Here is a 26,315-nt window from a genome sequence, read left to right as displayed (position 1 = left end):
TTAGAAATGAATTTGTTTCTTCACATATCGATCTTTGAGGACCTTTTTCCCCCCTTTTTACTCTATTGTTCTGTAGTCATTACAGTAAAACTTCTTTTATCTGGAATCATAGTGGTATTAGAAGTCTTGATAGAGTTTAATTTAGATTTTAGCTTTTATAACTTGAATAGTTAAATTGTTCTCTGAATTATATTACATGCATTTCCCTGCCTAATTTAGCAGAGTATCTTAGATATCATTTCACTTCTACTTGGTAATTTAGGATTATTGCCTCAAATCTACAAGCACATAGTAAATTTGTCTTCTTTGAAATGTAATTTTAACTCTCATTCTAACTCTTAGCTTTTTCTAAGACCTTTCTTAGAGGATGGCCATTTCCATCCTTTGCTCACCTTTGCAAAGTTGTAGTCCGTCTCTCTTTCTATATCTGCAGTAAGCCAAAGCGTCTTGCCTTCACTGCCAAATCCAGGGCACCCCCCCCAACGGCATATTTTCAAATTGCAAGCTGCTTCTAATAAGGCTTGACCCACATCCCTTGCAGGTGAAGTCATAGTGACTATCCAGGGCTATTCCCACTAGTTAGAAGACTGTCATCTCTGTGGAATGCAGGAGAGCATTATGGGAAATTCTTGGTCCAGAGCAGCTACCACTCCTATTTCGTTTCAGTCCTAGAATTCATACTTTTTCCATCTGTGCTATCTTCATTCCAGTCCCAAGCGTGGGGGGCATAACAGTTGACCCACAAATTATTTGTTTTATTTTAGAGATGTTATGTCTTTGGCATTTACATATAAGTGAGACATACAAGCCTATCAAAAACAACACACTTAGGGACGAAAATTAGAAGCATTCACATTGGAGTTGGACAGGCATCCTTTCTGTCTCTGCTGCCATTAACACTAATGGAGGAACTAGCCAGAAGTCAAGAAAAAGAATAACAAGTATAATTACTGGAAAAGAAGAGGCAAAACTCTCTTTATTCACAGTCAACATGATTGTCTACCAGACAATATAAGACACTCAACTGAAAAACTTAAGAGTTTGGTCCCAATGGACCAAATAAACTTACCAAATAAGAAATTGTTTTCCTTTATATAAACAATATGCAAATTAAATATGCTGCAAAAGATTCCATGCATTGCAAGAACAAAAAAATACAAAACACCTGACAATAAACTTAACAAGAAAGGTTCAAGATCTTATATGGCATAAAATAGAAAATTTAATAAAGGAAATGAGTTCAAACTGAATAAACAGAAATGTACAGTGTTGCTAGATGAAAAGATATTAATTCTCCCCCCAATTTTTCTATATATTCAATTCCAATAAAAAAATTTCAATAGGATTCTTTTTACTTGAAGTTCAAAAACTGATTCTAAAATTCATCAGAAAGAGATGCGGTTCCAAAACAGACACACACAAAAATTTTAAAGAACATTATGGAAGAACCCCTCCTCCCAAATGTCAAAACATTAGACAAAAACAGTACAGGAAGAGAAAACAGATCAACAGAGAACCATCTAATATAAGAGAAATTCAAGTGAGCATCTTATAGCAGTGGGGAGAGAATGTGATACTTAACAAATAGCATTGAAATAATTGTATATCCATTAAAAAATATAGCTTCCTACCTCATACCATGTTCCAAATTAAATCTTATGTTGATTAAATGTATTTGGACAAAATTACAAAATATTAGGAGAAAATATATGGTCAATATTCTCATAATTTGGCAGTGGGGAAGCCTTCTTAAACAAGACTAAAAACTCAAAATTTTAACAAAGAAAATTGGCAGATTTGACTATATATAAAGTTGTGTTTAACTCCTTATGGCCAGAGATACCAAACAAGAAGTTAAAGACTAGCTCTAGAGTCAGAGGGTACATTTGCAGCGTGTATAACCTGGTATGAATATCCATAAAAAGACTTCAACAACTCATTAAGAAAAAGATAAACATACTCATAGGAAAACAGCAATGCTTACTAAGTGAGAATTCACAGAAACAGAAATATCAGTAGCCAGTGAATAATTAAAAAGTTGCTCTATCTTATTAGTAATCGGGAAAATGTAAATAAGTGAAATTTCTCCTCCCGTGAGATTGATAACACTAACAATATTGATGATATGCAAGTTTCATCAGGAGTGGGTAAGAAAAATGGGCACTCTTATGTACGGAAGTTTGTAATGTAAGCTAGTACAGCCAACTTGGGGGACAGTTTAGCAAAATTTTTGCAAATATAATAGGGAATGCCCCTTCCAAGGACAGCTCCATGTTTGGCAACCTACCCCACAGAAACATTTGCTCATATGCACAATATATTTTGTAATAGCAAAATATCGAAGTAACCACTAGTCATCTATAGTAGGATGGTGGAAGTAACCTCTAGTCATCTATAGTAGGATGGTGGAATAAATAGCTACACCTATACAGTGTAATGTTATGCAGCTATACAAAGAATGTGATATATCCTTTCATATGTCCTAACATAGAAAGACCCCAAGATATATTGTTAAGAAAAAGAACAAAGTCATGGAAAAATATTGAGAGTAAAATCTCATTTATATTTTAATAATTGTATATATGTATGTGGGTATGTCTACACATACATAGGTATATAAATGTATCCCCAAAAACATTTGGAAGAATGTCTTCTCTGGAGAAGAGAATGAAATTAGAAAAAAAAAGAGTGATGAAGGAAAATTTTTGTTTTACTATATATAAAATAACTTATTTTTAAAATTATGATGAATATGTTTTATTTTTCTAATAAAAAAACTAAAACTTTGAAAATCAGAAGAAAATATCTTACAAGAAAAAAGTATACTACCATATATAAAGGAATAATTGTGCATTGAGATGTAGCAATTCTACCCTTTATTTTTTTATTCATTAACTCAGTAAAGAATTATAGAACGTGAGGGGGAAAAAGTAACAGAACAAATCTGTAATTGAAGTGTAACCAAATATGTAGATTAGAGGTTGATGTCTTCTCAATGCATATTATATATGGAGGAGAGGGTTCTGTTTCCACAGCAACACCACCAGCCCTAAAGAGAAGGCATGAAAGGAATCTTTTCTCCTCAGGAAGAAGTGTATGAAGTGTGTGTGAATTTTCTGAGCATCAAATTTACCTCTCATTGTTCATCCTGAGGGGGACTTTTTTCTAAATGCTCAGTCATGAAATCCATCAATGACTTAGAATGGCAAAAGACAAAATGAAATATTTGACGAGGTGCTCGGTCACCTTGTCTGAACCCCATCAGTAATGATTCCAGTCATCTCTGGGAGTCCACGCGTAGGTGCTAGACCAGCAGTATAATCTTTTGCTCCACTTTTAGTCTGTGGCATGCTGTTTTGCCTGGATGTGCTCTTTCCGTCTTAAAATGTAGGCTTGGCTTTTAGAAAGCTATACGTGGTAGATGCTTATATAAATTACCTGAAATTCTGTATTTTCCTACTAAAATGTAATGCCTCATTGTGCCATGAAGAACGACCTTAGAAAAATATTACTTGTCAGCTAGGTTGAGGTTATTTTTTCCTTCTCTTTCAGACATCTCGAGATCTGGCATGTTTTATACAGTTTGAAAATGTCAACATTTACTATGGGATTCAGTGTAAAATGAAATACAAAGCACCCACTGACTACTGCTTTGTTTTAAAGGTAGGTTTAAGAAGTCCTTACTTTAGATCTGTAAGCAATTTAAGGTAATGTTTCCTTTTAAGAAGAAAAATGTTAAATGTTATACAGTTAACTACAAGTATAACACAATAAGCTTTTTATTGTAAACCAAAATAGGAAAGGGGGAAACATTTCTACCAACTCAGATCATTTCTCCAAAGCCTGTTATTTGAGTCTCAAACTTTCAAGTCAATCTGTCTGGATTTCTTCATCACTTTATGAAAAAGAGAACTCTATATTTTGAACAAATTTTAGTTACAATTTTATTGACAAGACAATCAGTCTTTTAGTTCTTTATTTATCAGACTCTTATTCCATTGTAAGACATCTTTAGAAATTAGGAAGTTGACAAGATTTTCTAGAAAAATATAGAAAATACAAAAAATAGGAAAATATATCTTTTTCTAAAAATAGCATTACTGGGTCTTGAAACTTTTTAAGGTGCATATTATCAAAAGGCAATATGTATTATCAGGTGTCTGGTAAGGTTGACATTAGCACCATATTTTGGAAAGTTGGGCAAAAGTAACTTTTTTTTTTTTTTTTTTTTGCGGTACGCGGGCCTCTCACCGCTGCGGCCCCTCCCGCCGCGGAGCACAGGCTCCGGACGCGCAGGCCCAGCGGCCACGGCTCGCGGGACCCTCCCGGACCGGGGCACGAACCCGCATCCCCTGCATCGGCAGACGGACCCCCAACCACTGCGCCACCAGGGAAGCCCCAAAAGTAACTTTTATCTGCCAGCTGTAACGACTGACCACTAGAAATGAACTCAGGGAATTTATACAGCTGTTCTGGCCACGCCATTTTCTCCGACCTCACAGATTCCTTTCCCTTCACAGCCTCACACCAGAGAGCAGGGGTTAGCACATTCCACTTGGCCCTGGTGCAGGGCTGTGTACAGAATTTTTTTTCCCTACAAATATACTTCATTTTTTATTATTTTTTAATTGAAGTATAGTTGCTGTGCAATGGTATATAAGTTACAGGTGTACGGTATAGCGATTCACAATTTTTAAAGGTTATGCTCCATTTATAGTTATTATAAAATATTGACTATATTCCCTGTGTTATACAGTATATCTTTGTAGCTTATTTTATACCTAATGGTTTTTACCTCTTAATCCCCAACCCCAATATTGCCCCTCCCTGAAATCCCCCAGAACTTCTCCTTTCTGAATCGGGGTTCCTCTGTTTCCTTCTGGGTTAGAAGTCTATGGAACAGGTGTTAACGAGACCAGGTTCCTGGTGAGGCACCTTTGTACGTCCGTCACCCATCCACCCCCAGGAAGACCCCATTACCATGTTTCTGGAAACGTCCAAAGCTGGACTCTGTGTGTGCATATGTGCTCCTGGCAAAGCTGTCACCTCTACCGAGGAAGTGGGCCAGTCTATACTATAGTTTTACATCATTTTCACAAATTAAGGACAGTGCTTACATTTACATTGGTAGCAAATGTATTCTTTATCAAGAACCCTGTCACTGGAGATGATCATGAACCCACTCCATCATTTCAGAGGCGCCCACACTCGTGTGCCACTGTCACACGCCTGTTACTCCAGGAGTTGGGTATCGCCTTGACCCAACCATTCTCAAAACCCTGATGGGGCACAGACAGCCTGGGCATCCCCTTCTACTGCTCCCATTTGTCTTTTAAAAATGCAGCAGTTTGGGGCTTCCCTGGTGGCGCAGTGGTTGAGAGTCCGCCTACCGATGCAGGGGACATGGGTTCGTGCCCCAGTCCGGGAAGATCCCACATGCCGTGGAGCGGCTGGGCCCGTAAGCCATGGCCGCTGAGCCTGTGCGTCCGGAGCCTGTGCTCCGCAACGGGAGAGGCCACAGCAGTGAGAGGCCCGTGTAGAGCAAAAAATAAATAAATAAATAAAATGCAGCAGTTTGAAGGAAATGCCATTTCTTTTCTTTTTTAGTTAAACTTTATTTTGAGAATTGTATATCCATATGCAATTGTAAGAAATACTACAGAGAGGTCCCATGTGCCATTTACCCAGTTTCTTCCAATGGTAACATCTGGCAAAACCGTGGTACCATGTCATAACCAGGATATTAACATTGGTCCAGTCAAGATTCAGAGCATTCCCATCACCACAAGGTACCCTCCTTTATAACTACACCCACTTCGCTCCTATTCCCATCCCCATCTTACCCCCTGGCCACCACTAAGCTATTCTTCATTTCTATCCCTTTGTCAGAAAATGACATTTCTTAATGAACAAAAAGCACACGAGAAATGTTTCATGTGTAATGCAATGATTTAAGCACTTTCCATATATTAACTCACTTAATCCCTTTATCAGCCTATGAGGTGAGAGCCACAATTCTCCCTAGTTTGTAGATGTGGAACCTGGGCACAGAGACTCCCGATCAGGAAGTTGCTGAGCCAGGATGAGAAGCCGGGTGGTGGCCCAGAGGCCATTCTCTCGGACACTGTTTGCTAGGACACAGAATCTCTTCTCTGCCTCCCCCCAGCCCAAGCCGCCCTTGAACTTTGTCTTCATTGTGTTTCTGTCTGCCCCCATGGCCCTTGTTTGCAATCCTGAGACCCTGAGAAATTACCAAAATGGAGGCCCTCCTTTGCACATGGGCGTGCACTGCACCGCTGCAGCACTGCCCACATCTCTTAGGTAGGGAGAAGGTTTTAGAGAGAGGTTCTGAAATGCTGGTCAATAAACTGGCTGAATCAGAGTCAGGCGAGGCTGGTTAGAAATACAGTTTCCAGGGCCGGGACCCACTGAATCAAACCATTGAAGGATGGGGCCCAGGAATCTTAGTTTTTCCTCAGCACAGTCAAGTTTTGCCCTCAGAGGATCAGAATGTGTTCTAACTCTAAGCGTCAACAGTCAGGGCTTACCAGCTGGTGACGAAATCCACTTCAGAGCGGACAAATAGAATGAACGTTGTCAGAAGGGGGCAAGGGCCCAAAGCCATGGCCAGGGTCCAGAGGCTGGAGGAGGGATTTCCAGCAAGAGAAAGAAGAGCTCTCAGACCCAGAGGTTCCCAGGCTGAGGATTGAGACCCAGCGAGCAGGGTGGGAATGCGGTTTCTGGCGCTGACTCACAAGCTTGGAACTAGGTCCCAGAATCATGGGCTGATCTGGGACACAGGTCACCCTGGGCTGCACTGAGCGTGGCAACGCTGAGACCGAGGGCAGGGCCTCCCAGATGGGAGAGAGGACTCAGAGGTGAAAAAAAAGCAGGCCTGATGATCCAAGAACAAACATGAATCAGGACAAACAACCCAAGGGGAACACACATTTCCCTTTCCTCAGAATGATCAGTTCTGTTCTCAAGCCAGTTTCCTTACGGGCAATCACCCTGCTTAATTTGCTCTTAGGCATGCTTCTCAGTTCCTTCCCGAAATATTAGGAATTTCTATTCATTTGCTGAGTAAAAGTGTCTGTCATCGTTTGGAGGACCTAATTTGTTTATGAACATTTTGGTCATTTATGTGCCTTTCTGTCCACCGTGGGGAAAAAAATTCTTGACATGCAAATATTTCATGAGGGTGAGGAGATTTAAAGAATTCAAAGAATGTGCACATACATTGCAAAAGGAGTTGGAGATTGTGGCGAAGCATGTTAAGAGATCGTGTGATTCCACAGACATGCAAGGGCTGAGAAGTTCAGCCCGGGAGTTCCTTACTCAGGATAAACTCACGGACTACCACAGTCCGTGGTGGGGCGCTGTCGGGAAGATGGGAATTTGAGTCCTGGCCTTGTCACCTGGCGCATTGTCGGGACTCTCTAAGCTTCATTGCCCTCTGCTACAAAGTGGAAATAAGAACACTTCCTGGGGACTTCCCTGGTGGTCCAGTGGTTAAGACTCCTTACTTCCACTGCATGGAGCACGGGTTCGATCTCCCTGGTCGGGGAACTAAGATCCCACGTGCCACATGGCATGGCCAAAAAGATAAATAAACAATTTTTTTTTTAAGAAAGAACACTTCCCGTGCAGATTAAACAATATATGCCCATAAGACCATCAGTGCAATGTCGAGAGACACAGCCAGCAAGCAAGAGCTGGAAGGCATTCTTACTGCACTCTAGAACCAATTAAATATTTCTGTTGACCAGTGGTTGTCAAACTTCAGAGTGCATGGGACTCACCAGAAGAGCTGTTAAAACACAGGTGGCTGGGCCCCCAGAGTTTCTGATTCTGTGGGTCTGGGATCAGGCCCTGGAATTTGCACTTCCACCAAGTTCCCAGGTGATGTTGATGGCCCAGGGGCCACACTCTGAGAAGGCAGTAGAGACATCACCTGTCCTTTAAGAGGTTGAGCAGTATGGTCAGTAATACAGCAATAACTTTGTATGGTGACAGATGGTTACTAGACGTACCCTGGTGATCATTTCATAATGTAGGCAAGTGTCACATCACTAGGTAGTACACCTGAAACGAACGTAATATTGTACAGCAACTACATTTCAATTTTTAAAAATTAATAAGTAAATTAAGAAGTTTTTTAAGAGGCTGACCATACTCACAAAAAAAGATACCAGAGGCTGTCCATACTCCCAAGAAAGGACTTGGTACCCCAGAATCATTTCTGCCCTTGTGCTTGCTCTTTGATGCACACTCCCCTTTCCTGTGAAGTTGCTCCTTTGTGAATTTGTTCTCACTGCATTCTGAGGTGAGGTATGATGGGGCAGTGGAAGTGACCATCCTCCAGGAGGAATTATGTCTATATTGAGCTCCGTTGAGAGGTGGTGAGGGGTCATGGGAAGAGTTCTGGACTTCTGCTCCATCACTCACCTATTCCCTACCCTTACTCTGCTACATTTTCTTCACAGTCTGAAATTACATTACTTAATGTTTTGTATTTTTATTGGCTTTCTCCCCTAGTAGAATATAAATGCCTAATCAAGTATGAGCTCACCTTAACCTGATTACATCTGCAACAATCCTGTTTTCAAATAAGGTCACATTCACACAGATACCTAAACAGAGGGTTAGGACTTCAACATGTCTTTGGAGGGGACACAATGAAACCCATAATACCCACCTACTTTTCCAAGCTAGAAATAGAGAAAGCATCCTTGAAGTCCCTCCTCTCCCCTCTGTTGTCCAGTCCCTCAAGTTCTGGTTTCTATGAGAGACGGCTCGCATGCAGCCCTCTCTGTCTGTCTTCCTCCTCACTCCACGGCCCCAGCCACCACTGCTGCCTGGATGCCCTGCTGTTCCAAAGGTCTGATGGCCCCACTGCCTAGAGGACAACGTCCAGATGCGATTTTGACACAAGGCCCTTGACTCCGCTTCCTCTCCAGCTTCTTTTCTGCCTCTTCTTTCCATGGCTCCCAGGTCCTGGCCACACAGAATTTCTACACGTTCCTCAAATGTATTATAACATTCTGTCACTTTGTCCAAAGAGCCTTTCTCTGGTTTCCAACTTTTACTACGAACTTTACCATGTCATAGAGTGATCATACATTTGTTTACATATGTCTCCCCCAGGGACATCCCAGCCGCCACTTCCTAAGTACAGTGTGAGCCTTTCTTTCTCATCTCTGTCTGCCTAGGGATTGGTATATTTCTGAGCACCCCAGAGGTATCTGTTGAATACACAGGCCCTTGGTTCTTGTTACGCGTCTGCCACTCCCTTTGACCTTGGATAAATGGCTTAACTTCTCTGGTCTCCCACTGGTAACTTTAGAGGATCTGTAAGATCCCTTTGAACAACCATCTGCAGTTGCCCTGACCTTTGTGTGCTGCCTGGCACATCCTGCAGGAGCTTCTCTTTCTGTGGTCAGGAGCAACCAATGGTGGAAGAGTCTAACCAGTGGCACAGAGCCAGCATTTTTCCTTAAACATCTTTGCAAATATTTTTTCAGCGAAAAGCTCAAGGGAGTAAACCCCTTGGCAAGGTCCTAAGACACGACAGAAGAATGAGCACAGGAACTTCCTGTATGATGTCCTGGGAGCCTAGAAGGTTCCTGCCTTCACGAGGGAGCCAGAAAGGAGCCCACTAGGCAGCTCATCTTAGAATCATAAAACCTGAGGATCACGAGAGACCTTCAGGGTCATCTGATGCTTAATTCTTCTGTATACAGTCTTAGTACACATGTGACATAAGGAAGTTGGTGAGACGCACCTCACTAATGGTAGAGAAAATGAACCAAAGTCTGTACTTTGATCTCCTGATCATAGGAGGAGCCATAGTTAGAACTCAAGGTCAAGATTTCTTGCCTCTCTTTTGTGCTCAACAGCCATTATGCTTAAGGGAATGACTACATTTTAGTCTATTTAGATGAAGTATATACTTAAGAAATTGTTGATTGTGCTGTTTAAGTGGATCCCTCTACCTAGACAGTTGCTTTCTTTGCCAGCACAATACAGTTTAAGTCTGCTCCTGGGAACCTGGCTTTCCCATGACATGACATGCACCAAAAAACAAACCAAAGAAATTTTAATATATCAAGCCAAAGGCAACAAGATCAACTTTTAAAATTCCTCCAGAAACAAAACAAAACAAAACAACAGCTGCTTTCTAAGAACTATAGGCATCAAATTGCTGGAGAGACCCATGTTTTGCCCCTCTTACAAGACAGTCAGAACAGGAATGCCATTGGAAGTTAGGGAGCTGTTTCTGGTGCTGAAAGACAAGGATGTTCTGTATGACCAAGGACCCGTGACTCTCCTTCCCCTTCGTGCCTGCCCATCACTGTTCTCTTTGATCAGGAGCTCCTGGAAGGCCTGGATGACCCCTAGTGCAGCACCTAGCTTGTTGCCACTTAAAATTAGACAGAAATATTCCTTCTCTGCGCCATCCATCTGGAGGCCAAAATGGCCCATTTGTGTAAGAGATGACAGAAGACAGGGTGAAACCCTGAATCCCCGGTAGCAGAAGTAACCCTAGGACTGATGGGGAGTCACAAAAGCATTAATCCCTTGACATAAGAATTACATCAGGTAAGTTCCTTTATCTGATAAATGGAGAAATGATTTGGACTTCTTGTAGGGCTAGAAACGTGATAAATGTGAAGGCTTTCAAGCATTCAAAAAGCAGGAATGAAAATGATTATTGGTAATATAGTAAAAAATGCTTGTGATAAATCATGTCACTGCTTTCTGAAATTCTTTCCAAATTTAGCTTCTGTAAAAAAATATACTCCTGTTCCTAATTCTAAAACTGCTACCGGTAATTTTGGCCACCTTCTCAGGAAATCTCATACACTGTGAGAATTTTTAAATGTTTTTGAAAGGTGCTAATAAGTGAAGAGCTTATAAACGGTCTTTGAAATGGCTTTTTCTAGCATCCCCAAATTCAGAAGGAGTCCCAGTATATCAAGTATCTCTGCTGTGATGACGCAAGAATGCTACATCAGTGGGTTACGGGAATCAGGATCGCCAAGGTGAGAGAGCGTTCGGACTCACCCTATCTTTGCTAACCAGCCTCCTGACCTGGGTCCAGGCTTTGTGCTACTGAGAAACAGCTGATCCATTCTTACTGAGTCAGTGCCATTAAGGGGTCAATGCCATAGATATTACCTTATTTGCCCATTGGTTTTTTTAAGTAAATGAGAGTGGTTGATACATGGACCTCTCCCATGACCTGGGAGTCAGGGATTTACTTTCACGTGAGACATCTCAGCTATTGATGTATGGAGAGCTTTGCAAGTGTCGTGTGTAATTAAGAAACACGAGATACAATCTGCAGTAGAATTACATAAAGATATATGTCATCACAGTACGTCGCTAAAGCTCTCCTCTAATGGGGAGGTGAAGGTATTACCTGACTCTGCTAATCTGGAAAATTATTTAACATATGAAAACATGATTTGTGGATTTTTTTCATTGAAGTACTAAAAAAAATCGACTAAAAAAAATCTCAGGAAAGGAATAAAAAGAGTAGTGATGAAGTCCTTTTTTCCCTGAATTTGCAGTTTGCAGCTGAGTGCAGAATTCGGGATTACTCTCTTGCTTCTTTTGTGTTCTCTCCCTAGTATGGAAAGACGCTCTATGATAGCTATCAGCGTGCCATGGCCAGGGCAGGGCTTGCCTCTCGGTGGACCAACCTGGGCACTGTCAACGCAGCCCCACCAGCCCCGTCTTCTACAGGTACCTTGCAGAGGGGAGAGTCTGACACCTGTTCAAAGCTCAGAGGTCGTGTTCAAACTTATCTAATGTATTTCATAGAAACAGAACTTTGTAGACACTGTACAGAATACATTCCCTCCTGATGGTCAAATTTAAGATCCCGCCCCCTCACACACACACTTGTATCTATTTCTTTATAAGTGACCTTTAGCAAAGCTCTGACCCTTTTTTCATGATATGCCTGTGGACAAGATGGTGATCACCAGCTTAGGGTGAGCTTGTAGGGAGCTGTGTCTCATCACAGTATAGATGTGATGTTTGTCCGAGGCTCCATTAGTGCCCAGCAGGCTGCTTGCACCAACAGTGAGATCATTCCTTGGTGTTTTGCCTCAATAACATCATGGCTAGAGCCCTGTACCCAATTCTGGACATCACATTTTTTTTTGTTGTTTTTTTTTTGGGTTTTTTGCGGTACGCGGGCCTCTCACTGTTGTGGCCTCTCCCGTTGCGGAGCAACAGGCTCCGGACGCGCAGGCTCAGCGGCCATGGCTCATGGGCACAGCCGCTTCGCCACATGTGGGATCTTCCCGGACCGGGGCACGAACCCCTGTCCCCTGCATTGGCAAGCGGACTCTCAACCACTGTGCCACCAGGGAAGCCCTGGACATCACATTTTAATGGTAATATAACAGCTACTGGTTTATATTTTTAAGAAGGAGGGCAAGACATTGAGGGATGGAGTGGGTACTATGCATCGCTTTATATACACATTATTTCTTGTCCTTACGACCACCCTGCAAGGTATACATTATTATCCTCACTCCACAGTTGAGAGAACTGAAGCTTGGAGAAGTTGGTATGTAGTACTTCTCAGTGGTTGAGCTGTGATTCAAACACATTGTCTTTATGATACATAATGGTTGGAAGAACTTGAACCATTGTGGCCAGTGATTTCATCAATTGTACCTCTTAATGAAACCCCAATAAAAACTCTAGACACCAAGGCTTGGGGGAGCTTCCTGGTTGGTGAACATTCAAGGAACCAGGTGGGTTACATGCCTTGACTCCACAGAGAAGGGGGTCCACGTCCAAGACCCACCCAGACCTCGCCCTGTGGGCGTCCGTTATAATAAAACTGTAATGGGTGAGTGTAGAGCTTTCCTGAGTTCTACAAGTCATTGTGTTGAATTATTGAACCTGAGGGGTCGTGGGAACCTCTCAGTTTATAAAGGGCTGGTCAGAAGTGGCGGTTGGCTGGCATTGAAGTGGAGGCAGCCTTGTGAAGGTTGTACCTTACACCTGTAGAGTCTGGTGCCAACTCCAGGAGGTGTCAACTGAATTACAGTCCACCCACTTGGGTGGAAACAGAACCCACATCTTGCCAGGACCTTAGCTCTACCAGTTATGTGTGTGTGTCAGAGGTCATTGGGGATTTGGGGGTGCTGTGAGATGCTATTTTGATAGGGCACCACTGAGCCCACATCCAGACACAGGCATCCCTCCCATGAAGTTCCCAAGAGAAAGATACAGACACAGGAACCGTGGCAAATTAGAATTCCATGTTTGATCAGCTGGGCTAGTGTTCATAACTCCCAATTCAAGGCTACCTGTTAGAACAAGCTAGAGCATGTGGTTTAAACTCAAAGCTTGAAACGGGCATCTATCTTGCCTAAGTTTCAGCCCTAGCCAGAGGCGACTATAACACCAGGGATTTAAAGAAAAAGAGGAAGAAAAGAAGGGAGCGAGAGAGGAGGGAGGGGAAAAAGAAGGAAGGAAGGAAGCAGAATGACTGGGCTGGCTCTCAACCCACAGGACTCTGCCCACCGTTAACCTAGTATATAGGAAATCTGGAGGTTGAGAAAAGGAGAGGGTAGGGGGAGTGAGGCTTCTCCAGCGTGGGGAGAGGAATTGGGACATCCTTTCCTCCTAGAGGGCTCGGCATAGGGTAGACACTGAGTCCATCACAGATCTGTCGACATCAACCACAACCGGGCCCTTAATACTGCCTGTGGCTCTTACTGTGTTTCTCTAGACCAATGGTTCTCGACCGAGGGAGATTTGGACCCCCAGGGAAGACTTGGCAATGTCTGAAAACATGTTTGGTTGTCATGCTTTGGGGGGTGCTTGTGTCATCTAATGGGTAGAGGCTGGGGATGCTGCCTGTCCTGCAATGCACAGGACAGCCCTGAACAACAAAGAATTTGCCAGTCCCAGATGTCAGTAATGTTGAGAAGACCTATCCCAGTCAGTGTAATCTCCTAGCTTCTCTAATTGTTTCAGACATTCTTCACTCTCCTCAGATTTCCAATCTCCAGCCCCTTTACTCTCAGCAAAATAAAAGGAACCATCAACTTTCCACCACCAAACCCAGTGACTTACCTGCATCTACACCCATCCTAGCCCATGTCTATTGTGTTACCTCCTAACAAGGGCCAATTCTTCCATGCATGCTCTCGTCCCCTATTCTTGCCCCAACTGGAGTCCTGCAGCGCAACTCTGACGCTGCCCCTGGAGTTAGCTCAGACCCCAAAAGGGCACAGTCCTAATAAGGCTGCCCTTCCTTCAGATGCCAGCCACACTTCAGGGGTCCCCAGGCCACCCAAACTTTTGACCTACCGGCCACAAATCTGGGGGTTTCCCAGAACCCCCTTAGGTTCAACAGTTCAACTCACAAAACTTGGGAGAGTGCTATCCTTATTGTTACAATGTTATTATAAAGTATACACTGGGACTTCCCTGGCGGCGCAGTGGTTAAGAATCTGCCTGCCAATGCAGATTCGGGTTCGGTGGGGAACCTCTGGTCTGGGAGGATCCCACATGCCGTGGAGCAGCTAAGGCCGTGTGCCACAACTACTGAGCCCGCCTACTGCAATTACTGAAGCCCGCTCGCCTAGAAGCCCGTGCTCCACAACAAGAGAAGCCACCGCGATGAGAAGCCCATGCACCACAACGAAGAGTAACCCCCTCTCACTGCAGCTAGACCACACGCAGCAATGAAGACCCAACGCAACCAAACAATAAAGAAAGAAAGAAACATTTTTAAAAATTAAAAAAGTAAGTAAAGGATACACATCAGGACCAGCCAAACGAAAGATGAATAAGGTGAGGTCTAGGAGGGTCCCAGATGAAGAGCTTCTGTGTCCTCTGGAATCAGGGTGCATCACCCTTCCAGCACATGGATGTATTCACCACCAGGAAAGCACCACTGTCCAGATTTTTTATTGGGATTTCACTTCATCGACATGATTGATTAAATCATTGACCACGTGACTGAACTCAATTTCTAGCCCCCGTTCTCTACTCTGCCGATGTCAGGCTGGCCCAAAGCCTCAACCGTCTAATCAGTTGGTTGGTCTTCTGGTGACCAGCACCCATCCTGATCCACCTTGTTTGCATAAATTCAGATGTGTTCCTAGGGGCTGAATAACAAAGACACTCTGATAACTTGGAAAATACCAAGTTCTGTGCCAGGAACCCAGGACAAAGACCAGAGAGATGCATGATTATGCCATTCTCTTCTACTTTCTCTTCTGCTCTACTGTTTTCTTCTCATCAATATTGCTCCCTTCTTCAAAGAAACAAAATCAAATTTAAAACCCTCCTACAACTCCAAATCCCCCTCCAGCTAGTGCCCCATCTGACAAGCAACTATTCTAAAAGGTGGACCATATTTGCTGTCTCCATTTTTCTACTTCCTTTTCGCTCTTCAACCCATTTCAGTCAGGCTTCTTTCTGCCTCTACTACCTGGTGGAAAATGCTCTTGCTAATCTCACCAGCGGCCTCTGTGTTACTAAATCAAACTACTGTAAACCCCTCTTTTTAGTCCACCTTTCAGCAACCCCAACACAACTGGCCACTCCTCCTTGAACCAATCTCCTCTCTCGGCTTTCCAGGTATCACACACTCCAAGTCCCCCACCCCACCCCCCAACTTCTCTGACCACTCTTTTTTAACCTCCTATAGTAACTCTTCTTCTACCCCACCTTAAACTACCCAAGACCCATCAATCCTAACCCTATCCTCATTTTACACTATCTCCCTAAGTGATCTAATCCACCCCCAGCACTGTGTATGAGCTGACCACCTATAGCTATGTAAATCCAATCCAGGCTTCTCTGTTGACCTTCAAACCCGTGTTTCCAACTGTCTGCTCATTGGCTTCACGTGGATCCTTCCCAGACACCTCCAACTCAACATCTGCAAAACTGAGCTCATCCTCTTACCCTCCAGATTTGCCCCCCCATTGTTGTTCTCTGTTTCCATAAATAACATCGTCATCTGCCCAATTGCTCCTGCAGAAAACATGCAAGAAAACTCACCTCTAAATCCAGTCACTTCTAAATCCTGCTGACTCTACCTTCTGAATATTGGGCAAATCTGTCCATGCCTGTTTGTCTCCATTGCCATCAAATCCTAGCCACCATGTTCATTTGGCCCCATGAGGTGGTGCTTCAGCCCTTCAGATGCTTTCTACTGCTCTCAGATTAAGTCCCCAGTCCTTAGCAAGGCCACCAAAACCTGCATGAAATGAGCCTCGCCCATCTCACCTGCCTCTTTCCCCACCCCTGTCTTCCTGTTCCTGCCACAGAGCCCATCTGCTTTTCCCACTTTTTTAAAGCCCCAAGCACCATCCTTTTTCAAGGACTTCTCAGATGCTCTTCCTCTGTTTATGATGCTCTTTGTTTGTTTTGTTTTTTTTTTTCTTTTCGGTACGCGGGCCTCTCACTGTTATGGCCTCTTCCGTTGCGGAGCACAGGCTCCGGACGCGCGGGCTCAGCGGCCATGGCTCACGGGCCCAGCCGCTCCGCAGCATGTGGGATCTTCCCGGACCGGGGCACGAACCCGTATCTCTTGCATCGGCAGGCGGACTCTCAACCACTGCGCCACCAGGGAAGCCCTATGATGCTCTTTGATTTCATGTGGCTAATTCCTGCCCAGCCTCAGATCTCAAATGAATTGTCCTTGGTAGGCCAGTCATAATTAATAATCTGTGTGATTATTAGTTTAGTATCTGTTCCCTCCTCCAGGCACTGAAGGAAATCATAAGGTCAGGGACTGTTTCTGTCTGGTACATCATAGTTTTCCCAGCACGGACTGCAGTGCTGGGCAGATAACAGGCACTCGGCTAGAATTCGAAGATGGTTGGGACGACAAATGGAAAAATGAATTAATACCTGGTAGGGTTTCTCTGAGGGTGAAGTAATGTGAACAGCCTTAATACTAAATGCAAAATGCATGTTCATTCCGTTTCTCCTAAATGAATTGCTTAAATCCAATTTTTGAAGAACACCATTGCAGCAGTCAGATGAGATGTCCATTGATCAAAAAGGAGGATCTTTCCCACGATGGAATATCTGTTAGTAGATAGTAAACCCATCTTAGTTCTGCTGTAGAGTCTTATTTATCAAAATTAAGCCCTGCAGCCCTACAGAGGACAAATGTGCTGAGATCTTAAAATAAACCATACTGAGAGCATCCCTGCTTATTAGTAAATGCTTCCATTTGAGCATCTAAGGGGAAAAACGTCCTCAATTTAAACTTTCAGTTTATGCCTTAGAATGTATTGCCATGAGCACCTGCTGGGTGGGATTTTAAGCTCTAAAGAGCTACATTAGTGACCAGCTCGGAAGGAACTGAAGATGATGAGCTTAGAAGGAAGGGAAGCCACTTTCAAATAGAACGTGAAGTTCATTCTTCTCAGTTATACACATACGTACGCGATGACCGTGATTGCATCTTAGCAACAAAGACCCGCCTGAAATGACGCCATCTTTTAAAATTCAGTTCTTCTCGTATGTTATTATCCAAGCCTCTCTCTTCGCCTAAACTCATCACACAAAATCACTAGGGCTCCTTGGAAGGTGTTTAAGGGACCCACGTCCATCCAGGAGCCCGGGACAAATCAAACCATACGTTCCTTGCAACAGCCCTCTTCCCTCCGCCGCCAAAATTAAGGTAAATGTCAAGAATAGTGTTGAAAAAACAAATGTTCCTTGGGATCAGAGGAGTTACTGGCTGATAGGCTCACTTGAACCTCGGGCTCTTTGGGGCACTAGTCAGGGAGCCTCCTTCATCACCCCAACAACTGTTTTCTGAGTCATTGGCTTGCAGAGTGGGGTCAGCCACAGAGGACAGATTTCCTGGACCTTGGACCCTCAAGAGACAGATCAGAACAAGAACTGCAGCCGGGGAGACCTTGCACGGGCACTAACTCTCCCTGGGCAGGACCTGCTATAAAACCATCTGATAGAGCCTGGAGACAATCAACCCCAGGCCCCGTCAGTCTGATGCCTCCTCCGCTTCAACTTTTCACCTGGAATCCCTTTCCTCTCCTGCCCTCTCCCTCTTCACGTGGTTGGCCCAGAGTCCTGGAGAGGCAGGGCCAAGTGGTGCAGGGTCACTGGCTGGGAGTCAAACCGCAGACGATTTGTGTGCCTCTGCTGTGATTACCCAATTGAAAATCCCGAGGCATCGTTCTACATCCAGAGTGTTTAGCAACAAGTAATGTAGTCTCGATAAATGGCAGGGTTTTTTCTTTTATATTAGGAAACAGCCGTGGAGGCTTTTTTTTTAGTACTTATTAAATGATTTTATGACTTTAGCCACTATTTTTCATCAGGACTCTTTTGCGGCAATTGGCAGAAATCCAACTCAATCTAGTTTAAGCAACAAAAACCAAGGGGGAGAGATTTATTATGGCACAAAACTAGGAAATCCAGAGGTAGGCTGCTTTCAGGCACAGCGGGATCCAGGGGGTTAAGTGAAGTCATCGAGATACTGTTTCTTTCTTGGGCAGTGTCCCCATGAGGTGGCAGGGACTGCCACTGGCTCTCTAGGCTAACATTTTTCACACAGCTGGAAATCTTAGTACAAAGAGAAAGCCCCGCTTCTGAAAACGCCCTGGAAGGGCTCCATTGCATGCTTATACCTAAATCACGTAGCCGCACTGAAGAGGATGCCAGTACAAGTGGTATGATCGGCCCTTTACAAACCACATGGGTGAAGAAGGGGATGAGGGATCTGTCCCCTCCTGGGAATGCACTTGAGTTCTGTAAAACATACGTTTAATGAACTTCCCACCCCTAATTCCTTTGAGGTCTGCCAGAGAGACGTGGCAGCAGGAGGAGTGGTGTTGCTACTTGACAGCTGGGACGTTAATACTGTGACCCCAGGACAACCTAGATCTGAAATCGGTGGCACCTACAGGATATACGAGTTATGTGGGTACCCATGGGTTGTCTCAGGATGGGGCAGAGAACCCACAGAAAAGATTAGACTTCTTGGTAAAGGGAGGACAGCAGCTTGGAGCATCTGAGAGATTGCTATAGACGTGACTTCTTTTGTTCCCACAGACTGGCAAAGACCTAGACATCCTGGTTACATAGCAATGTGCACTATGTTGTTGAGAAATCAGACTGTGTGTGTTTGGGCAAAAGAAGCAAAAAATGTATATATTGATAATTTGTGCCCTTTAAAGGAATTTCCCCTAACTGTCTTCAGTATTCAGCTTTGGTTTCTGTTTATACAAAGGTGTTTCCATTACCTGTAAAGAAAGATTTTGAATATGCATACAAAGAGGGAAGAGGGGAAAGAGAAGAGACCAAAGGAAATGAGGAGATTAAGCACTTTGGAATCTAAGGGGTTTAAATCTCTCAGGGGCGGCATGGGATGGGACACAAGGCCTTATGAAAAACTCTTAAATTTAAACATCCTAAGACCTTAAGAAGTTTAAACCTGTTACTTTCCGCCCTCCAGAGCAAAGACGTGGCTAATCAGAGAGAGACATTAAATAGTCATAGAGATAATCTTGCGTTTACGTGGCACAGGGTGTTAAGTTCTGACGGCACCGAGCAGGTGTGCCGAGGAGGGCAGCTCTGAACAAGGACATGGCTGCTCTTGCTGAATGAGGAGCATGCATTTTACAGCAACAAACCTTACAGCAGAACAAGTTGGTATAGCCTGTTCCAGCCTTTTGATTGTATAAATGGACATGAACATATTTTTATTCTGAAATAATTTCAAACTGACAGAAAAGTTGCAAGAATAATGCCAAGAATTTCCATAGACTCTTGACCCAGAGCACCGATACTGAGTATTTGTCACATTTGCTGTATCATCCCCCTCTCCCTATCCCACCCCCCATATGTTGTCCCTAGACCTTTTTTTTTTGGAGCCTCTTGAGAGTAGATTGACTATATTGTGTCCCTTTGTCCCTTAAATCTTCCCTTTGTATTTCCTAAAACCACAAAAAAAAAGGCTATTCCCTTACTAACCACAGTAATCAAATTCAGGAAATTTAACATTTCATGTTGATAGAGTATATTTATGTAAACCGCAGCCCATATCCCAGTTTTGCCAGTCGTCGCAATGATGCCTTTACAGCAATGCTCTTTCCTGGCACTGGTGCCGTCCAGATTTGGAGTTTGCATTTAGGCATCATCCCCTTTCCTCTGGAACATTTCCTCAGCCTTTCTTTGTCTATCAAGACATTAACATTTTTTAAAGAATACAGGCCATTTATTTTATAGAATGTCCCTCAGTTTGGATGTGTCTGATATTTCCTCGTAATTCATCTCAGGTAATGTGTTTGGGGCAGGACTAAGCTGCCGTGTCCTTCTCGGCGTATCCTAGTCGGAGGCGTATGGTGTCTGTTGCCCCTCATTGGAAACATTCATTCTGACCACTTGGCTAACGTGCTGTCAGATTTCTCTCCTGTGCAGTTATTTCATATTGTACTTAATAATTCGTACAGAGATACTTTGAGATAGTGAAAGTATCTGATTCCTCATCAGACCTTCCCTTCTTCCCTGTCTCCTGAAGTACTTAATGACCTTCTCTGAGTTGTTGCATAGAGTTTTGGGTTTTTCAAAATATTTGGAAAATATTTAGAGAAGCAAGCACACAGTCATTTCATAAATATTTGGCAGAACAGCTGGTACTGAGTAGAGCTAAGGCAACCTCGGAATCCCTCAGGGAGGAGACCTCAGGTCGGGGTCTGGGAGGCAGTTCAATCATGGGAGGAGCAGGCTCAGTGTGTGGAGAGCTGGCTGTCCTCCCCCCGGGATGCCCTCTCCGGAGCCAGAGACATCAACACACAGCTGCTTCTCTGACTCTCAAAACTGTGAAACCTCAGCTAGGCACACTTTTGTGCAAAAGGACAAATAAAAAGGCAGGAGGGCTTCCCTGGTGGCGCAGTGGTTGAGAGTCCGCCTGCCGATGCAGGGGACACGGGTTCGTGCCCTGGTCTGGGAGGATCCCACATGCCGCGGAGCGGCTGGGCCCGTGAGCCATGGCTGCTGAGCCTGCGTGTCCGGAGCCTGTGCTCCGCAACGGGAGAGGCCACAACAGTGAGAGGCCTGCGTACCGCAAAAAAAAAAAAAAAAAAAAAAAGCAGGAAAAGAAGCACATATCAGGACTGCCTGGGGAAAAAAAAATCTAATTTCAGGATATAGTGGGGGTTTGTATATTTTGCCCAATCCCCTCTGTCCACCTTTTTTTTAAAAAAATAAATTTATTTATTTTTGGCTGCATTGGGTCTTCGTTGCTGCGCGTGGGCTTTCTCCAGTTGCGGCGAGTGGGGGCTACTCTTCGTTGCAGTGCGCAGGCTTCTCATTGCGGTGGCTTCTCTTGTTGCGGAGCATGGGCTCTAGGCGCACGGGCTGCAGTAGTTGTGGCTCTCGGGCTCTAGAGCGCAGGCTCAGTAGTTGTGGCACATGGGCTTAGTTGCTCCGCGGCATGTAGGATCTTCCCGGACCAGGGCTCAAACTCTTGTCCCCTGCATTGGCAGGTGGATTCCTGACCACTGCGCCACTTGGGAAGTCCTGTCTACTGTTTTTGTGCTCAAAGTATTTTTTGTTGAGGATAACGTTCAAAAGTTGTTCCTGTACATAGCATGGTATGAACCCAGATACATCCATTTCAGAAAAATCTTCAACAATTCTTTTAAAAAGGAGGTTTTCAAGGTTCATTTTCCAGTCACGAAAAAGTTTTTAAAAGCAGAACATACTGTTCTCTAGAACCCCAGTTAATCCAGATTTTGTTGCTTGTATAAAGTATTCATTTCCCTGAATGTTTTGCTGAATTTCATGAAGTATTGTCGTAGAACCTCAGGTTTTTTCAAAAGCCCTGTGTACCTGTGAATCCTTTTGCTTTGGAGACATAAAACTGCTTTGTCTTTTCAGGTTAACTCTGAAGGATGTTGAAAATACTTTGCCCACTCTTTTTTTATTGAAGTATAGTTGATTTACAATATTGTATTAGTTTCAGGTGTACAGCAAAGGGATTCAGGGTGGGTGTTTTTTTGGATTATTTTCCAGTATACGTTATTACAAGACATTGAGTATAGTTCCCTGTGTTACACAGTAACTCCTTGTTGCTCACCTGTTTTATATACAGTAGTTTGTACCTGTTAATCCCATACTCCTAATTTTCCCTCCCACCTTTGCCCACTCTTCTTGTCTCTCTTCCTCCCCTTTAGGAGTTAAAACAGGCACCACCCAGGCCAATGGTCAGATCCCCCAGGCAGCACATTCTATGAGTACTGTTCTCGGAGAAGCCCAGAGACCTGTTGAAACAACTAAGGTAAGACCCACTTCTATCAGACTGTCACCTGTAAGCCCATATTCTAAACCATTAGCAGTATTCTAATTGTTCTTTTAAAAAGAGAGAATAGAGTTCCAACAATTCAAAAGTCACTGTAATTTCATTTAGATAATTGCTTCTTTTATATATATATATATATATTTATCTTAAAGTTACATAGGCTAGGATGGAAAATTAAAACCAACTATCACAGCTTCGGGAAAATGTAAGTATTTTCTTTAATGCTGAGGATTGGTAACTATTTTTAGTTTAGCTACATTTATTTTGACTGAAGCAATTTTGTTTGTTTGTTTGTTTAGTCAAGTGGTTTTAGCACTCTCTGAAAGTGGCGTCTGCATTTTAAGCCCTTGGGATTTTTACTTATTCTTTCTGAATAAATTAGAGCAACATGTTAGTCAGAAGCCCTTTGTTAAATGCTATCTGGACCCCAAACCAGATTAGAAGAGTACTGACAGGGTCCCACTATAAAATATTCATTATTGTATTTTTCTGTTAACGTTCTACATACGTCCTCAGGGTGACAGAGAAGAAAACGCATTTTAAAATAATTTCCAAATTGGTGTAACATTCTCCGTAACTTTTTTTTTTTTAGTAGAGGAGATTAATGAAGATTCATTTAAATCTATCTAAAAATTATAGCCAAAAGTTATAATTTAGTTATTAGTCCAATTGGTAACGACTTAATTGACTATACAAGTTCCACTGAATATTTCCCATGTATGATTCAAACCAGTCTTAAATGTGTTTCAGTAGTTTTCCACCTCATTCTCCCCTTTCATTTTGTCCATCAGCCAGTGGTGGGAACAGTTAAATCCTGTATTTATCGAGCTTCTTATAATTTTTGAAAACCACAATAGACCATTAAAAGGTGTGTTTCTCTAATATTCTTGTTAGCTTCTCAAATCTGACAATCTCATCTTGCAGTGTACTTTCAGCGATTATTATTTTTATGGTTTTTGTAATGCCAACTGAAGAAAAACATTTTTAAATGCTGAAAGCAATAAAAGGATCCCAGAATAGAAATCACTTAACTATGCGTGAACACTAATTCCCAAACTGCCTGTTCAGAATTTTAAAAAAAATACATCACCGGTTAATTTCTTATCATGCTAAACAGTTGAACTAAATAAAATAAACTCAATCATAAGGGCACTTTGTTAGGGGAAAAAAAAATTTCTAATCTCCAGTGGCAAGAGGTTATTAAGCAAAGAAAGAAATAAAATGAAAGCCTGATAAAATGTAAATTGCAATGATAATTATCACTAAAACAGAGGGATTCAGTTCAGCTGCCTGAAACTCCTGGGGGAAGTTGCATTATATAAATATGAGGTGAGCTAGCTCAGGAACAACCTGGAGTCTCAGGACTGAGGGACTGAGCCTCCCCCTCGGGGGCAGACGCTTCCTAAATCCGGAGACTCACCTGTCCGGGAACTGTCATGTCCACGTGGCCATGTGGTCAAGAATAAATGCTGTTGTCGCTTTGTTGAAGGACAAGAAGTCCGGCCTCGGCAGCCACGACGCCGGAGCGCCCAGGGCCCAGACCCTTCCCATGTCCAGCCTGCCTCCGCCCCCTCCCGTGCGACGGTCCTCGGAAGTCGGCTGCAGCAGCCCAGGGACGCCGCCCAAGGTCAAGGGCACGGCCGCCGGCTTCCCAGCGCCGCCCCACGACCTCCTGCCGCCGCCTCCGCCGCCGCCACCCCTGGAGGACGACGAGCTCCCTCCGCCGCCCCCCGACTTTAGCGACGCGCCCCCGGACTTCGTGCCTCCTCCACCGCCGCCGTCGTTTGCGGGCGACGCGGGGTCCTCGCTGCCGCCGCCCCCGCCCCCGCCCGCCCTCGTCCCCGAAGCCGCGAAGCCAACCCCCGTGGTGGCCAAAAGGCCGCCAGCTCCCCCCAAGAGGCAGGCGAACCCGGGACCACCGGGCGGAGGAGGCGGGGAGCAGGATTTCATGTCGGATCTCATGAAAGCTTTGCAAAAGAAGAGAAGCAACATGTCCTAAGGGAAGGCTAGAAGTATCTTTGGGTGATGGGTGTAATCATTGCTAACCTCAATTGCATTTTTGCTACTTTGTTTCCGTGACATCTTGTTCATTTTAGATACAATATTGAAGTATTCAGACTAGAAATGCAAATAGGAAACGTCTCCCTGTTTCTCAAGTACATTCATAATCCTTAACCTAACACAGAATTTAGAATATCTGCCTGAATGTACATATCTTTCCTGTGTATTTCCACTTCAATGGATTTTATCTTCCCTTCCAAGTTAAGTAAAATGATGTTTTATGTTCATTTATTTTATTATGTTATGAAGCATCAAATTAATAAAAGTTTAAATTTTTTTCCTTAAGATGGTATTTCTAGAAATATCAGTATAAATCTAGTGCAGTATCAATTCTATTTTATAATATACTTGACCTTTTAAAAATCCTAGGCCTTCTAAAGTCTTGTTGATCTTCGACATATTTTCCATCTCCATCTCAGTGACCTCCAGAACTTTCAGGAAAATCGAAAGAAGAAAAAGAAAAAACCAGGAGAGGTAGAGTGAATTTAGTTTTTTTGAGACTCATTGCTTGATTCATTGGAGTCTTGGACATACCCTAGTTTGGTTTTGGTTTTCTAATGGTTTAATAACATAGTAATTGGGGGAAAAAATAGTTTTTTAGATAGTTTTTGGATTCTGTTATTATAATGCTATAAGTTGCTATAAATAAAAATTTAGAGACAGGAAAAGGCAATCAAATTATATTCTTCAACCAGGAATGTTTTCCCTCAGATAAATTTAATGCTTAATTTTAACAACCAGTTTATCTTAAGTTCCTATTACCCTTATCTTCTCTTTCTAATTGGCTTCTGAGAGTCCTTTTAGATTTTCTTAGTTTTATTTCCATGGTTCTGTTTTTTTTTTTTTAATGTAAAACACCTGAAAATCTTCTTAAAGTGGGTAGAAAATAATAGCTAACGTGTTGGACTTCCCGGGCGGTCCAGTGATTAAGACTCCGCGCTTCCAGTGCAAGGGGCACGGGTTGGGGAACTAAGATCCCACATGCTGGGCGGCACGGCCAAAAATAATAATAATAACTAATGTGTTATTTTCTACTTAAGATAATTAATCTTATGTTTTAATATTTGGAAAAAAGTGAGCTCTAAATTGACATTTAAAACAACAATGAAAAAGCAAATTCACATTTTAAAACCAAAATATTTAGTAATTAAAACTGGTAAGGTGCACTAAATTTTTCCTAAGCACTGGGGCCCATCACTATGGAAAAGGAGGGCTCAGAGAGTAGGACCTAGGGGACTGGGGAAGGGAAAGAGAGAGATGTGGTTGTTATGGGCTTCACAGATGACCCCCAAACCATCAATTCAAACATATTCCTAACTTAACAGAGAAGAAATGAGGCCTAAAGACGTGCTTAACCTACATCTCACAGAGCTGGGTCACCGCCTGAGTCTCCTAACTTCTATCCATACTGTACATTTACTTTATGGGGAAAAATGATAAAAGTTCAAACATTAAAACGTTTGTGAGTTTTAGCATTAGATAATATATATTTTAGAAAAGCTATGGAAAAGAATTAACTGATTTTGTGGTCAAAATATTGATATAATTTTGGTGGACCGAAAGGTTGAATGCACTGTCTCTCTCCATCCCTGCGCCTTTATTACAGGATATAAAAGAAAACATTAGGAAATAGATGGTCCAGATGGTCCTTGCTTTGCAGAGTTCAACATGCACAAGTTTCAATTACCACAATTTAGTTAAATAACACTAGTCCCCAACATGGTTCGCATTTGCTGCCATGCTATTTTAACTAGTAATTAGTTTTAACTAGTAGTTAGTAATTACGCAAAGTACAAACATTGCTATTAGGTCTTCAACCCACAAATCACTACATAAATAACACATACATATCATGAACAGTGACCAGTCACATCCCTTCTTTCAACACCATTAGGGATTGATCAATTGATCACTGCATATT

General features: G+C 43.0%; 1 protein-coding gene across 1 annotated transcript in view; it reads left to right on the top strand.

Moving 5' to 3' along the window:
• APBB1IP (amyloid beta precursor protein binding family B member 1 interacting protein) overlaps positions 1–24,586 on the top strand; it is a 103,717-nt gene extending 79,131 nt beyond the window's left edge. The window contains exons 10-14 of the mRNA XM_060121170.1: positions 3,553–3,663; positions 10,947–11,045; positions 11,637–11,751; positions 22,209–22,312; positions 23,823–24,586. Coding sequence (XP_059977153.1) covers positions 3,553–3,663; positions 10,947–11,045; positions 11,637–11,751; positions 22,209–22,312; positions 23,823–24,332 — 939 coding nt within the window. The 3' untranslated portion in view covers positions 24,333–24,586. The remainder of the gene's footprint in view (positions 1–3,552; positions 3,664–10,946; positions 11,046–11,636; positions 11,752–22,208; positions 22,313–23,822) is intronic.
• The last annotated feature ends 1,729 nt before the right edge of the window (positions 24,587–26,315 follow it).

The sequence above is a fragment of the Lagenorhynchus albirostris genome, chromosome 1, assembly GCF_949774975.1.
Source record: "Lagenorhynchus albirostris chromosome 1, mLagAlb1.1, whole genome shotgun sequence".
NCBI classification, from domain to species: Eukaryota; Metazoa; Chordata; class Mammalia; order Artiodactyla; family Delphinidae; genus Lagenorhynchus; species Lagenorhynchus albirostris.
The sequence above is the reverse complement of the archived record's forward strand: the minus strand, read 5'-3'. Positions and strand labels throughout refer to the sequence as shown.